This window comes from Heterodontus francisci, chromosome 5 (genome assembly GCF_036365525.1).
Source record: "Heterodontus francisci isolate sHetFra1 chromosome 5, sHetFra1.hap1, whole genome shotgun sequence".
NCBI classification, from domain to species: Eukaryota; Metazoa; Chordata; class Chondrichthyes; order Heterodontiformes; family Heterodontidae; genus Heterodontus; species Heterodontus francisci.
Genome location: NC_090375.1, coordinates 24,556,379 through 24,572,635, shown reverse-complemented (window position 1 = coordinate 24,572,635; position 16,257 = coordinate 24,556,379). Strand labels below are relative to the sequence as shown.

The 16,257-nt window shown below is 45.9% G+C and overlaps 1 protein-coding gene across 5 annotated transcripts in view; it reads right to left on the bottom strand.

Moving 5' to 3' along the window:
• Positions 1-16,257, bottom strand: part of LOC137369771 (protein spire homolog 1-like) — a 302,924-nt gene that overhangs the window by 16,346 nt on the left and 270,321 nt on the right. For all 5 annotated transcript variants that reach the window (XM_068031210.1, XM_068031212.1, XM_068031213.1 and 2 more), the window contains 3 exons: positions 9,022-9,092; positions 6,495-6,522; positions 6,248-6,393 (listed from right to left, as the gene is read on the bottom strand). In XM_068031210.1, coding sequence (XP_067887311.1) covers positions 6,248-6,393; positions 6,495-6,522; positions 9,022-9,092 — 245 coding nt within the window. The remainder of the gene's footprint in view (positions 1-6,247; positions 6,394-6,494; positions 6,523-9,021; positions 9,093-16,257) is intronic.

The following is a 16,257-nucleotide window of genomic DNA, read 5'->3' as shown; positions in this document are numbered from 1 at the left end:
CATACAGTACATAGTGCAGAGCTGATCCCTTTCCCCCCTCCATACAGTACATTATACAGAGCTGACCCCTTTCCCCCCTCCATACAGTACATAGTGCAGAGCTGATCCCTTTCCCCCCTCCATACAGTACATAGTGCAGAGCTGATCCCTTTCCCCCCTCCATACAGTACATAGTGCAGAGCTGACCCCTTTCCCCCCTCCATACAGTACATAGTGCAGAGCTGACCCCTTTCCCCCCTCCATACAGTACATAGTGCAGAGCTGATCCCTTTCCCCCCTCCATACAGTACATAGTGCAGAGCTGATCCCTTTCCCCCCTCCATACAATACATAGTGCAGAGCTGATCCCTTTCCCCCCTCCATACAGTACATAGTGCAGAGCTGATCCCTTTCCCCCCTCCATACAGTACATTATACAGAGCTGACCCCTTTCCCCCCTCCATACAGTACATTATACAGAGCTGACCCCTTTCCCCCCTCCATACAGTACATAGTGCAGAGCTGACCCCTTTCCCCCCTCCATACAGTACATAGTGCAGAGCTGACCCCTTTCCCCCCTCCATACAGTACATAGTGCAGAGCTGATCCCTTTCCCCCCTCCATACAGTACATAGTGCAGAGCTGATCCCTTTCCCCCCTCCATACAGTACATAGTGCAGAGCTGATCCCTTTCCCCCCTCCATACAGTACATTATACAGAGCTGATCCCTTTCCCCCCTCCATGCAGTACATAGTGCAGAGCTGATCCCTTTCCCCCCTCCATCCAGTACATAGTGCAGAGCTGATCCCTTTCCCCCCTCCATACAGTACATTACACAGAGCTGATCCCTTTCCCCCCTCCATGCAGTACATAGTGCAGAGCTGATTCCTTTCCCCCCTCCATCCAGTACATAGTGCAGAGCTGATCCCTTTCCCCCCTCCATACAGTACATAGTGCAGAGCTGATCACTTTCCCCCCTCCATACAGTACATTATACAGAGCTGACCCCTTTCCCCCCTCCATCCAGTACATTATACAGAGCTGATCCCTTTCCCCCCTCCATACAGTACATAGTGCAGAGCTGATCCCTTTCCCCCCTCCATACAGTACATAGTGCAGAGCTGACCCCTTTCCCCCCTCCATACAGTACATAGTGCAGAGCTGATCCCTTTCCCCCCTCCATACAGTACATAGTGCAGAGCTGATCCCTTTCCCCCCTCCATACAGTACATAGTGCAGAGCTGACCCCTTTCCCCCCTCCATACAGTACATTATACAGAGCTGATCCCTTTCCCCCCTCCATACAGTACATAGTGCAGAGCTGATCCCTTTCCCCCCTCCATACAGTACATTATACAGAGCTGATCCCTTTCCCCCCTCCATACAGTACATAGTGCAGAGCTGACCCCTTTCCCCCCTCCAGACAGTACATTATACAGAGCTGATCCCTTTCCCCCCTCCATACAGTACATAGTGCAGAGCTGATCCCTTTCCCCCCTCCATACAGTACATTATACAGAGCTGATCCCTTTCCCCCCTCCATACAGTACATAGTGCAGAGCTGATCCCTTTCCCCCCTCCATACAGTACATTATACAGAGCTGATCCCTTTCCCCCCTCCATACAGTACATTATACAGAGCTGACCCCTTTCCCCCCTCCATACAGTACATAGTGCAGAGCTGATCCCTTTCCCCCCTCCATACAGTCCATAGTGCAGAGCTGATCCCTTTCCCCCCTCCATACAGTACATTATACAGAGCTGACCCCTTTCCCCCCTCCATACAGTACATTATACAGAGCTGACCCCTTTCCCCCCTCCATACAGTACATAGTGCAGAGCTGATCCCTTTCCCCCCTCCATACAGTACATTATACAGAGCTGACCCCTTTCCCCCCTCCATACAGTACATTATACAGAGCTGACCCCTTTCCCCCCTCCATACAGTACATAGTGCAGAGCTGATCCCTTTCCCCCCTCCATACAGTACATTATACAGAGCTGATCCCTTTCCCCCCTCCATACAGTACATTATACAGAGCTGACCCCTTTCCCCCCTCCATACAGTACATAGTGCAGAGCTGATCCCTTTCCCCCCTCCATACAGTACATTATACAGAGCTGATCCCTTTCCCCCCTCCATACAGTACATTATACAGAGCTGATCCCTTTCCCCCCTCCATACAGTACATAGTGCAGAGCTGATCCCTTTCCCCCCTCCATACAGTACATAGTGCAGAGCTGATCCCTTTCCCCCCTCCATACAGTACGTTATACAGAGCTGACCCCTTTCCCCCTCCATACAGTACATTATACAGAGCTGATCCCTTTCCCCCCTCCATACAGTACATTATACAGAGCTGATCCCTTTCCCCCCTCCATACAGTACATTATACAGAGCTGATCCCTTTCCCCCCTCCATACAGTACATAGTGCAGAGCTGATCCCTTTCCCCCCTCCATACAGTACATTATACAGAGCTGACCCCTTTCCCCCCTCCATACAGTACATTATACAGAGCTGACCCCTTTCCCCCCTCCATACAGTACATAGTGCAGAGCTGATCCCTTTCCCCCCTCCATACAGTACATTATACAGAGCTGACCCCTTTCCCCCCTCCATACAGTACATTATACAGAGCTGACCCCTTTCCCCCCTCCATACAGTACATAGTGCAGAGCTGATCCCTTTCCCCCCTCCATACAGTACATTATACAGAGCTGACCCCTTTCCCCCCTCCATACAGTACATAGTGCAGAGCTGATCCCTTTCCCCCCTCCATACAGTACATTATACAGAGCTGATCCCTTTCCCCCCTCCATACAGTACATTATACAGAGCTGACCCCTTTCCCCCCTCCATACAGTACATTATACAGAGCTGATCCCGTTCCCCCCTCCATACAGTACATAGTGCAGAGCTGATCCCTTTCCCCCCTCCATACAGTACATTATACAGAGCTGATCCCTTTCCCCCCTCCATACAGTACATTATACAGAGCTGACCCCTTTCCCCCCTCCATACAGTACATAGTGCAGAGCTGATCCCTTTCCCCCCTCCATACAGTACATTATACAGAGCTGATCCCTTTCCCCCCTCCATACAGTACATTATACAGAGCTGACCCCTTTCCCCCCTCCATACAGTACATAGTGCAGAGCTGATCCCTTTCCCCCCTCCATACAGTACATAGTGCAGAGCTGATCCCTTTCCCCCCTCCATACAGTACATTATACAGAGCTGATCCCGTTCCCCCCTCCATACAGTACATAGTGCAGAGCTGATCCCTTTCCCCCCTCCATACAGTACATAGTGCAGAGCTGATCCCTTTCCCCCCTCCATACAGTACGTTATACAGAGCTGACCCCTTTCCCCCTCCATCCAGTACATAGTGCAGAGCTGATCCCTTTCCCCCCTCCATACAGTACATAGTGCAGAGCTGATCCCTTTCCCCCCTCCATACAGTACATTATACAGAGCTGATCCCGTTCCCCCCTCCATACAGTACATAGTGCAGAGCTGATCCCTTTCCCCCCTCCATACAGTACATTATACAGAGCTGATCCCTTTCCCCCCTCCATACAGTACATTATACAGAGCTGACCCCTTTCCCCCCTCCATCCAGTACATAGTGCAGAGCTGATCCCTTTCCCCCCTCCATACAGTACATTATACAGAGCTGATCCCTTTCCCCCCTCCATACAGTACATTATACAGAGCTGACCCCTTTCCCCCCTCCATACAGTACATAGTGCAGAGCTGATCCCTTTCCCCCCTCCATACAGTACATAGTGCAGAGCTGATCCCTTTCCCCCCTCCATACAGTACATTATACAGAGCTGATCCCGTTCCCCCCTCCATACAGTACATAGTGCAGAGCTGATCCCTTTCCCCCCTCCATACAGTACATAGTGCAGAGCTGATCCCTTTCCCCCCTCCATACAGTACGTTATACAGAGCTGACCCCTTTCCCCCTCCATCCAGTACATAGTGCAGAGCTGATCCCTTTCCCCCCTCCATACAGTACATAGTGCAGAGCTGATCCCTTTCCCCCCTCCATACAGTACATTATACAGAGCTGATCCCTTTCCCCCCTCCATACAGTACATTATACAGAGCTGACCCCTTCCCCCCTCCATACAGTACATTATACAGAGCTGATCCCTTTCCCCCCTCCATACAGTACATTATACAGAGCTGATCCCTTTCCCCCCTCCATACAGTACATAGTGCAGAGCTGATCCCTTTCCCCCCTCCATACAGTACATTATACAGAGCTGATCCCTTTCCCCCCTCCATACAGTACATTATACAGAGCTGACCCCTTTCCCCCCTCCATACAGTACATTATACAGAGCTGACCCCTTTCCCCCCTCCATACAGTACATAGTGCAGAGCTGATCCCTTTCCCCCCTCCATACAGTACATTATACAGAGCTGACCCCTTTCCCCCCTCCATACAGTACATTATACAGAGCTGACCCCTTTCCCCCCTCCATACAGTACATTATACAGAGCTGACCCCTTTCCCCCCTCCATACAGTACATAGTGCAGAGCTGATCCCTTTCCCCCCTCCATCCAGTACATAGTGCAGAGCTGATCCCTTTCCCCCCTCCATACAGTACATTATACAGAGCTGACCCCTTCCCCACCTCGGTGACGCCAGCTTTCCCTGAACGGGAAAGTGAAGGCGTGTGAGTGCCGCACATCGCGCTGAAGATTGGGAACTGAAGGTACGATCGCTGTGGATTACATTTTAATTATTGCAAAGATGTAGCTTAAATATGCATACACGGGTCCCATCGCAGTGTGGCGGAGGGGCCGCCACGGAGCTCCCCTGCTGTGGGAAGATCAAGTCCGGCAATCCCGGCATCAGGTTCCATGGTGGGCCGCTCCTGCTCCAATTATCCGGCCCTCCCCGCCCCTCCCCTTCACCATGGAACCCAATGTCGGGAGGAGAACAAAATCCAGCCCAGTGAGTGGACAAAACCATGGCAAATGGAGTTGTATGGTAATAATTGTGAGATAACACACTTGGGATCTGGGAATATTTTCTTCATGATGACAGAATAGAAGCATAGGCATTTAGCTGCCCAAATACACAAATCACTAAAAGCTAGTGTGCAAGGGCAAAGAGTAACCAAAAGGGCTAATGGAAAGTTGACTTTATCTCAAAGCGACTGGAAAAGTGAGGAAGTTATGCTTCAGATGGACAAAGCCTTGGTCAAACTCCATCAGGAAAACTTTGTTCACCAACCTCTTCTCCTAGCTCAAATGCTTTAGATAGTTTTCCTTTTCTGCAAAGCCTCCAATGCTTGGAAATCCTTGACTGGTGACCATAACTGTACACAGCAGTCCAGATGTGGCCATTCCAGTGTCTTGTGCAAACTTAGCACACCCCTGATATGCACTCTGCCCCTCTGACATTAGATTCATAGGTTCAATTAGTTTTCGTCGGAACACAACAACAGGAGTAGGCTATCCATTCCCTCAAGCCTGTTCCGCCATTCAGTTCGATCATGGCTGATATGTACCTCAACTTCTTCAACTCCCTTTGTTCCATATCACTTGATACCCTCCCCTAAAAATATCTATCAATCTCCATTTTGAAAATTTCAATTGACCCATCATCCACAAACTGCTGGGGGATCCTCCAACATCCAACCCATGTTCTGTTTCTTGCTCTCTTTGGTACACTGTCAGCAGTTACCTTTTCAGCGACTTTACTCCCGCCTTCTGCAACTCCCTTGATCAGCATCTCCACTTTGACACCTCCCCCTCTGCCTTCAACTGGCCTCCACAAGATCTTCTTCCTCAACCATGCTATTTGTCCTCGCTAACGTTCTTCCCTTCCTTGCTATCCCTGCCTGCCTGATGCCTGTCACTATCTGCTGCCCATGCATTCCGCTGATAAGCAGTGAGTGCTACAGAAATGTAAAGTTATTGTGAAGACTCCAAGAAATGACCAAGCAACAATAAAAACAGAAAGTGCCGGAAACACTCAGCAGGTCAGTCAACATCTGTGATGGGAGAGAGAGAGAGTTAATGTTTCAGGTCAATGACTTTTCACCTGAACTCATTGGTTTTCTATTGTCACAGATGCTGCCTGATCGGCTGAGTGTTTATGGCATTTGCTGATTTTATTTCAGATTTCCAGCATCCACAGTATTTTGCTTTTGTTTTAAATTGACCAGGCAACTCTGATAAAATAACTGATATTGAGACAGAGCTTTTGCATCTGGGGGAGATGGCGAGGTGTTTCGTACCTGACTAGACTCTTGTGTTGACCATCGTGTCGATGGCGGCTGCTTGATGGCTTCTCTGACCTCATTACTTTTCCCTCTTTTGGCAAGGTTGATGGTCCCAAGGAAAAGATTGGAAGATTGCTGTACGGTTTGGAGGGTAGTCGCATCTAAACCCAAATAAAAGGACTTTTTATTTAAAAAAAAAACTTTTTGATAGGCACAGAAAGATGAATTAATTCAGATTTAAATGTCAACAATTTGAACATACCTTCTTACAACACTGTGAACACACCGGTCTGTGGAAAGACAATTGAGCGTGTTAAAAACAGTTAAGTCATCAGGTAATTTGTTTACTCATTAACTAATGCGTCGTTGGATGTGGGGGACTGTATAATGATGAAGCTGCCTATTTTATGAGGGATTTTAATGCTGTGTTATGTATACAGACCCCACCAGTTAAAATGTTCACATTGAAAAAGGGCAGTCACGCATATTAATTAAAACGCCAGAACCATTGACCATTTGCATTAACCTCATTTTCAAAGTTAGCGGTTATATAATCTGAAGTGTTCCATTTATTTTGGGCAGCAACAACTGTATTTACTCACAGTCGCACCTCTCTGCACTGAATACAAGAATAAGGTAAACAGCATCTCATTTAAGGTGCACTGAATATAATAAAGGAGCCTTATTGAGACAGACTCCATTTCATCTTTAATAATAAAGTTCTGAGGAAGGGTCACTGACCTGAAATGTTAACTCTGCTTCTCTCTCCACAGATGCTGCCAGACCTGCTGAGTATTTCCAGCACTTTTATTTCATTTCTTCTTTAACAGCTTTGATGAGCAAGAAACATTACACTTCGATCAAGGCACTCTAAATTCCAGCCTAGTTTGTGTAATCTCTCCTGGTAATTTAACCCTTGGAGTCCAGGCGTCATTCAGGTAAACCTACGCTACACTCCTTCCAAGGCCAATATATCCTTCCTGAGGTGTGGGTCACAGTTCTCCAGGTGTCGTCTAACCAAGGCTTTCTATAGCTGAAGCATGATATATTCTACTCCTCTAGACAGAAAGGCCAGCATTTCATTAGGTCTTTGATTATTTTCTGTATCTGTCCATGACATTTTAGTGATCTATGTACATGGACCCCTCAGTCTCTTTGGACCTCCATTGTTTCGAACGTTTCACCATTTCAAACATACTTTGTTTTATCCTTCTTTGGTCCAAAGTGGATGACCCCACACTTGTCTACATTGAAATCCATTTTCCACAGTGCTGCCCATTTATTTAATCTGTTAACATCTCCTTGTAATTTTATGCTTCCACCTTTACTGTCGCTGGGTCAAAATTCCGGAACGCACCCCCTCCCCCCCCCCCCCCCCCCCAACAGCACCATAGGTGAACCTCCACCACATGAACTGGTTCAAGAAGAAGGATCACCAACCCCTTCTCAAGGGGAATTAGGGAAATGTTGGCCTTGTGACACCTACATCCCATAAACAAAAGAAAAATGCCACTTATCTTTGTGTCATCAGCAAATTTGGATATGTGGCTTTCTGTCCCGTCATCAAATTCGTTGCTAAATAGTGATTAGCTGAGGCCCCGACACAGATCCCTGTGGGAGACCACTAGTCACATCCTGTGAATTTTAATGCCTGCCATTAGCCCTACTCTCTCTTTACTGCTGCTCAGCTAATTCCCTAACTGGGTCAATAATTTGCCTGCAATTCGGTGAGCTTCAAATTTAGCTAGCAGTCTCTTATGAGGGACTTCATCAAATGCCTTCTGGAAGTCCATATAAATAACATCCAGGAACATTCATTCCCCTGTCCACTACTTTAGTCACTTCTTCAAAAAATTCAGATACATCAGGCATGACCTATCTTTTACTAATTCATACTGGCTCTCTCTGATCAGCTGGAAATTTTCAAGGTGTTCATTCCCTCTATCCTTAATGATAGAGTTGAGCAATTTCCTGGTAACAGATGCTCGGCTAACTGGTCTATAATTCCCTGGAATCCTTTCCTCATCTTTCTTAAATAGCAGAGTGACATGTGCAATTTTCCAATCTAAAGAAATGGTTCCTGAATCGGGAGAACTTTGGAAGAGAATAGGACATCAGTGATGTTCTTACCCACTTCCTTTAAAACTCTGGAATGGGAATCATCTGGTGGGGATTTGTTACTCTGTTATTTTCTTGATTCTGTTACTATGATTACGTAATTATGGCAAGTCCCCGTCCCTGATGCAGAATTAGTTTCCTTGGGGTGTCTGGCAAATTAAACATGTCCGCTATTTACAATATCAGTTTTTTAGGGGCCCACAGTACTCTTCATTATTCTCTTTTACCAATTCTAAAAAAATGATGCACTGATTTTGATATCCTTTACAACCTTCTTTCCATATTGCCTTTTTGTAGTTCTTACTATCTGTTTCGTCACACGTTGTTGTTCTTTGTATCTCTCCCATTTGCCAGGATTAGTGCTATTTTTTTTGAATCTTTGTATACTTTTACTTGTAGTTTTATATTGTCACTTACCTCTTTTTTTTTTGCAAGTATGGCTCTGGCCTGTTAGGAGCATAAACTGGTTCTGTATCACGTTAAACTCTTTCCTGTACACCTCCCACCGATCTTCTGTTGTTTTACCCATTAACAGATTTTCCCAGTTAGTTTCTGACCTTGTAAACTTTTCACCCATTCTCCCCCTTGAAGAGTATGAGGCAAGCAACTAGTATGATAAGGCAAATAAGAAAGTTGGATGAAGAAAGGTCAAAGAGGAGCGTGTGACAAACCTTTTACAGAATTGGCAGGTGTACGACCAGGTGAAGATAGAGAATCTCTTTGTTCGGCAACAGAAACACAACTGCAGAGAGAGAAATAATGGCATTTCGATCAATACAACAACAATACGATGTCATCAAAACAGCTATAACCCACACTGGCTGTCAATGCAACTAGATTCATTTACACATTTTGTAAAATTTTCATTTAGTTATTTTGTTGACCCATTGGGTAAAGGTTCAGCCACTCAGTGCCCATTTTTAGGCTGTTAAATGGCTTTTTAAGTCTCCTTAAGGAGATTACCAACAGGACCTCAAAGGTAGTAACTTCCAAATTTCTCATGGTGTCACGTGCTAGTTCATATAGAAACAGGAGGATAGAGCAGTGGCTGGAAAGATGGTGCAGGAGGGAGGGCTTTAGATTCCTGGGACATTGGGACCGCTTCTGGGGAAGACTGGACCTGTATGTGTCAGACTGGTTGCACCGCAACAGAACCGGGACCAATGACCTCGCGGGGTGGTTTGCTCGTGCTGTTCAGGAGAGTTTAAACTAACTTGGCAGAGGGGTGGGAATGAGAAAGGAAAAACAAAGTTCACAAAGGATTGGGAGAGAAAGATACCACTAGAGTAAGAAATAGTAAGGTATTAGGCGGGCTCAGAGTAAGAGGAAATGCAATAAGGTCCAAATTGGGTTCACTGTGAATGCATGGAGTGTGCCAAATAAAGTTTATGAGGTGCAGGTGCAGTTAGCCATGTTGAAATATGATGTCATACCAATAATGGACTGGAGGAATGTACATAGTGGGGTTCCCTGGGATCGGTATTAGGATCACTGCTTTTCTTGATCTATGTTAATGACCTAGACTTGGGTGAACAGGGCACAATTTCAAAATTTGCAGATGACAGAAAGCTTGGAAGTATTGTGAACTGTGAGGAGGATAGTGACAGACTTCAAGAGGACATAGACAGGCCGGTAGAATGGGTGGGCACGTGGTAGATGAAATTTAATGCAGAGACGTGGGAAGTGATGCATTTTGGTAGGAAGAGAAAGGAGAGACAATGTAGAATAAATGTACAATTTTAAAGAGGGTGTAGGAGCAGAGGGACCTGGGGGTATATCTGCACAAATCATTAAAGGTGGCAGGTTTAGAAAGTAGTTAATAAGACATACTGGATCCTAGGCTCTATAAATAGAGGGTTCGAGTACAAAAGTAAGGAAGTTATGGTAAATCTTTATAAAATATTGGTTCAACCTCAACTGGAATATTGTTCTCAATTCTGGGCACCGCACTTTAGGAAGAATGTGAAGGCATTAGAGAGGGTGCGGAAAAGATTTACAAGAATGTTTCCAGGGATGAGGAACTTCAGTTACATGGAGATTGGAGAAGGTGTGGCTTTTTCTCCTTAGAGAAGAGATGGTTGAGAGGTGATTTGATAGAGGTGTTCAAATTCATGAGGGGACTGGACAGAGCAGATAGGGAGAAACTGTTCCTGTTGGTGGAAGGGTTGAGAAATAGGGGACACCAATTTAAGGTGAATGGCAAAAGGTCTAAAGGCGACATGAGGAAAATCTTTTTTATCTAGTGAGTGGTTAGGATCTGGAATTCACTGCCTGAGGGTGTGGTGGAGGTAGAGTCAACTGTGGCTTTCTAAAGGGAATTGGATAATTATCTGAACAGAAAAAAATTTCCGGGTTCCGGGGAAAGGGCAGGGTGAGTGGATTAGCTGAGTTGCTCTTTCAGAGAGCTAGTTCAGATAAGACAGGCTGAATGGCTTCCTTCCGTGCTGTAACCATTCTATGATTGTATTTGATGATTCTAATATGGCGGGCAGGAAGCGCACTGTTATTACGAGCAATAATGGTCGCACCCAAATCTCTTGGCCATTGCATGGAATGGGTTCCCAAACAGCATCCTCTATTTCACATTCGTCTCAATTACTGTGGACAAATCAAAGCACATTTTCTCCCCCTAATTTCTCGCATCTCCAGAAGGCAGTGGCCAGGACTTAATTGTCCCCCTTTGCTTAAGGCACAATCTCTGGAGGAATGAGACTTCCACCTCCCCTCAGAGATGTGCCCCTAGCCTCAGCCAACTGTATACCCTCGGGGATATTGAAATACAGGAGGTCAGCCTGCAGGCTCTATTAGAACAGCTGTGTTGAAATAAGGATGGAAACTTGCAATGGCGGGTTTTGGTGGTCTGACTGGAACAGCAGTAGGACGCTCTATAAGTCATCTGATCTATTAACTGCTTAAACTCCAGCAAAACCCCTGCCCTGGAGGTCCCTAAATTTGTATCTTCCAGCCTCTTTTCTAAGGTAGGCCTCCCAACAGGAAGAGTGTATGTGCCGAACACTGGAGGTGTGGTAGTCTGATGATTGTGTTACTGGTAATCCAGAGGCCTGGACTAATGGTCTGGAGACACGTTCAAATCCACTACGGCAGCTGGGGAATTTAAATTCAGTTAACTAAATAAAAATCTGGAATTAAAAGCTACTCTCAGTAATGGTGACGAAGAATCTACCAGATTGTTGTAAAAGCCCGGCTGGTTCACTCATATTTTTCTAGAAAGGAAATCTGCCATCCTTACCTGGTCTGGCCTATGTCTGACTCCAGGCCCACAGTAAGGTGGGTGATTCTTAATCGCCCTCTGAAATGGCTCAGCAAGCCACTCAGTTGTCAAGAAGGTGGCTCACCACCACATTCTCAAGGGCAATTAGGGGTGGGCAATAAATGCTGATCTTGCCAATGATGTCCGCATCCTGTGAATGAATTAAAATTGGGTGTTCAGAAACCCTATAGGTGGGTATAGGTTCTTCAGAAGCCTGAATTGGAGACTCTTAAATATGGCTTAAATATGATTGATTATCCTGTGTGTCAACACCTGACTAACCATGGACCTCCCCTAAGCGGCTTATCTGTGAACCTTTTGTGAGTATAAGCAGGCTTTATGACTGTGGGAAGTATTGTGGCCAAACTGATTCTGTCCTCACCGACAAAAGTAGTCACTGGATAGTGATCAGTTCAAGATCTTGTGGCTGATTTTTTTCATCCTCCTAACCTAAATGCAGCATTCAAACTATTGTGGTCAAGTCACACAGTGCAGCCATGAGCTAATCTGGGGTTTCCCAGCTCTGTGGGGCTGATTATCATCAGGCAGCTCGTTTATCCAGTACGATATTAGGGGAGCTCAGCACAGCTTGTGTCGTCATGGTGCCAAGGCCGAGTCTATACTGTATCCAACAACAACTTACATTGATTTAGTGCTGCTAATATGGTAAAGTGACCCAAGGCACTTCACTGCAGCGTTATCGAACAAAATCTGACATTGAGCCACATAAGGAGATATTAGGACAGATGATCAAAAGCTTGGACCAAGAGGTTGGTCTTAAGGAGTATCTTAAAGGAGGAAAAAGAGGCAGAGAGTCATATTTGCCCAGGAGCCAGGAGATTGCAGAGTCAGGTCAGGTCAAGAACAGGGAAGCTACACAGCTGTGTATGTGTATGGTACGGGAGATGGCGGTGTAGTGGTAATGTCACTAGACTAGTAATCCAGAGGCCTAGGTGAATGTCCTGGGGACATGGATTCAAATCCCACCACTGCAGCTGGTGGAATTTAAATTCAATTCATTAATAAAAATTCAATTAATTAATCAAAATCTGGAATTGAAAGTTAGTCTCAGTAATGGCACCATGAAACTATCATTGATTGTTGTAAAAACCCATCCAGTTCACTAATGTACTTTAGGGAAGGAAATCTGCCATCCTTACCTGGACTGGCCTACATGTGACTCCAGACCCAAAGCAATGTGGTTGACTCTGAACTGGCCTAGCAAGCCACTCAGTTCAAGGCCAATTAGGGATGGGCAACAAATGCTGGCCTTGCCAGTGGCACCTACATCCCATGAAAGAATAAAAAAGTCTTACTGAAAATAGAGACATGTTGTCGAAGCTTTTCGTCTTGCACTCATCAGGACAATATGCAAGAATAACCAACGTAAGGGAAAACAACAACATATACTGCATGAGAAGAGAGTGCTGATTGATTGGCAAGTGAACTCTGGTTGGTAGAGGCGTTGCCACGGCAAATGCACCACTTTACGGTGACTGATAGCTAACTGCCAACCTTTGTTTAAAATTTAAACCAGGCAGCTTGACTCTGATAGGTCAAGGCATTGCCCATAGCGCATGTGACTCCAGACCCACAGCAATGTGGTTGACTCTGAAATGGCCTAGCAAGCTACTCAGTTCAAGGGCAATTAGGCATGGGCAATAAATGCTGGCCTAGCCAGCGACACCTACATCCCTTGAAAGAATAAAACAAATTCCCAGCTTTGCCCGGTATTTGACATTGCATGTTAGCTGTTTCGGGATATTTCAACTTGGTTGTTACACCTCCTGGCTTTGTTTCAGTAAAACTGCTGGGTTTAAACTTTGATTTAACAGCCTCCAAATGTGCAGAAATTAGTAGCCAAAATTACACCTGAAGCAATGGAACCAATCATCTCTTGGTAATTTCTATCACATAATATATTTTATTCATTTAGAGATACAGCAGTGAAACAGGCCCTTCGGCCCAAGTCTGTGCCAACCAACAACCACCCATTTATACTAATCCTACATTAATCCCATATTCTCTACCACATCCCCACCATTCTCCTACCACCTACCTACACTAGGGACAATTTACAATGGCCAATTTACCTATCAACCTGCAACAGGGAGGAATCTCCCTGTGGCTGTGGGAGGAAACCGGAGCACCCGGCGGAAACCCACGCGGTCACAGGGAGAACTTGCAAACTCTGCACAGGCAGTACCCAGAATTGAACCTGGGTCACTGGAGCTGTGAGGCTGCGGTGCTAACCACTGTGCCGCCCAAATAAAATACTATTTTTGTGGCATGAAATGTTCCTGAGTCACTAATCCTTTCGATTGCAACAGATTAAAAAGAAAGTAGATATTTGTGGGTACTCAAATATTGCATGGAATACTCAGATACTCTAGTCAATAGCATGAGACTTTTAGGGAACTAAAACATTTTACATTTCTTTTTTTGAATGATGAGCATATGATGGTGACTCTAAATTCCCATGACAAGCATTTCCTCTGTTATAGCATTCATCTGCAACCACTTGATCTTTGATCTGATTTTTATCCGAGAGGAAGTGACAGGAAATGAGTTTGGTGTCCGAAATAGAAAACATCTGAAACATTCTCTCACATTAGCACATGGAAAATGACAAGATGATAACTGTTTTGTTTCTGGATTTGCAACAGAAACTGGGCTCAGACAGCACCATTACTGGACCATTCATTTAAAAACAAGAAAATAGGCATTAGGCACCTGGACTTTGGGAGATAGGTGTGTCAGACACAGTCCGGAAAAGGACAGCTTGGATAATTCTGGGAAATGGGCTGTAAAGTTTCAGGAGAGACTCCCCAAATTTCACTTTGTTTAGTTTGAGAATGAGTATTCTCCAGATTTGTAAAAATAGTCACCATTGCTTAGCAAGTGGGGTGTTTTGTTGGAACTTGCCTAAACAAACATTTTATTCATATTACTGTTAACAGAACTTTAACCAGAGCAGCAGGAATGTAGACTTTAGTTAAGTCATGGAAGGCCTGGGCTCAATGGGCCGAATGGCCTCCTTCTGAGCTTGGTCTGTTTCCAGGCCCCAAACCTGTTCCCCAGCCCCCACACCCCCAGGGAAAACAGTCACTGAGCTGGAATTTTGACTGCCCCCCACCCCCACCTAATTGGCGTGGAGACAGGTTCCCTGTCCAATTAAGGATGACAGGCGGACTCTTGAAGCTGCGCAGCCAATCAGAGGCCTTACAGCTTCAGAGGAGCACCCAGCTGCAGTACAAGGTAAGTAACTGAGAGGGCGCTTCAACAGAAATGTATCTGCTCAGCCAATTTTTTAAAACTTTAATTAATATAAAAGGCAGCTGGCCACCACTGTGGGTGGTGGGGGACTGGGGGCAGCCTGTAGGCCTGCCACTGGGTGTTCGCCTCCAGGCAGCAAACATGCTCCCTATCGCGTCGGAAAACCGGAGACCACCTGGAAAATCCCAGTCAGCCTACTGAAGCCCTGCTTAACATGGCTCTTAATGAGCCTGACTGCCTGCCCACCTCATGGGGGCAAGCAGCATTCCCGGGCCCCAAACCCGCATTGACCAAAATGGCCGACCTTGGGAACAGGGTTAGGAAGCCGGCATGCCGGCAGGCCTTGTAATTTTCAGGCCCTGTCTACATCTGTTTCCAACCTCAGTGGGACCCGAAATTCAGCCCTATGACTCTAAGTAATTCAAAAAGAGCTGAAACAGGGTTTAGATGTGGCAAGGTAACCATGAAATAAGGGACTGGGGAGAATAATATAAGAAAAGGGTTAATCAGACTGCCCTGATATTTACTAATGTTATACTACTATTGATTTCTCTTTACATTGTAATAATAGTAACCTTTTCCAGTTAAAATGGGAGGTTTAGTCAATGCAAAGCAACGTAGAGGGGCATTTCTCCTGTAGTTGGCGAAGGAAGAACACCACGTCAATGGTGGATCTCGCTGCTCGAAAGCCACACTATGCCTCAGGGTCGACACGCTCAGCCAGCTTCTGGAGTCTATTTAAAACCACTCGAGCGAAGACTTTCCCCACTATGCTGAGCAGGGAGATTCCATGGTAGTTGTTGCAGTCACCATGGTCACCCTTGTTCTTATAGAGGATGATGATATCTGCATCATCTATGTCCTGTGGTACTGTTCACTCATCCCAGTCCTGGCAAAGCAGTTCATGGAGTGCTGAGAGTATAGCAAGCTTGGCACTCTTGATTATTTCAGGGGTAATGCCGTCCTTCCCAGGGGCTTTTCTACTGGTGAGAGAATCAATGGCATCACTGAGTTCCGATTTTGTTGGCTGTTTGTCCAGCTCATCCTTAGATCGCACCAAAGCCTTGGACCTCGTCAGCAGACGTGGTCTCTTCAGATAACTAGCAAAGATCGGATGTCCACCAAAGCTACTAAGTATCATCACCTCATTCCATGACAATATGAAGGCACAATTCAGCATAGAGGTGCCTCATCAGACCCTTTTCCTATCCTGAGTGGTGTGAATCAGGGCTGTGTTCTCGCACCTACACTGTTTGGGATCTTCTTCTCCCTGCTACTCTCACATGCGTTCAAGTCTTCACAAGATCAGATGGCAGGTTGTTCAACCTTGCCCATCTTAGAGCGAAGATCAAAGTACGGA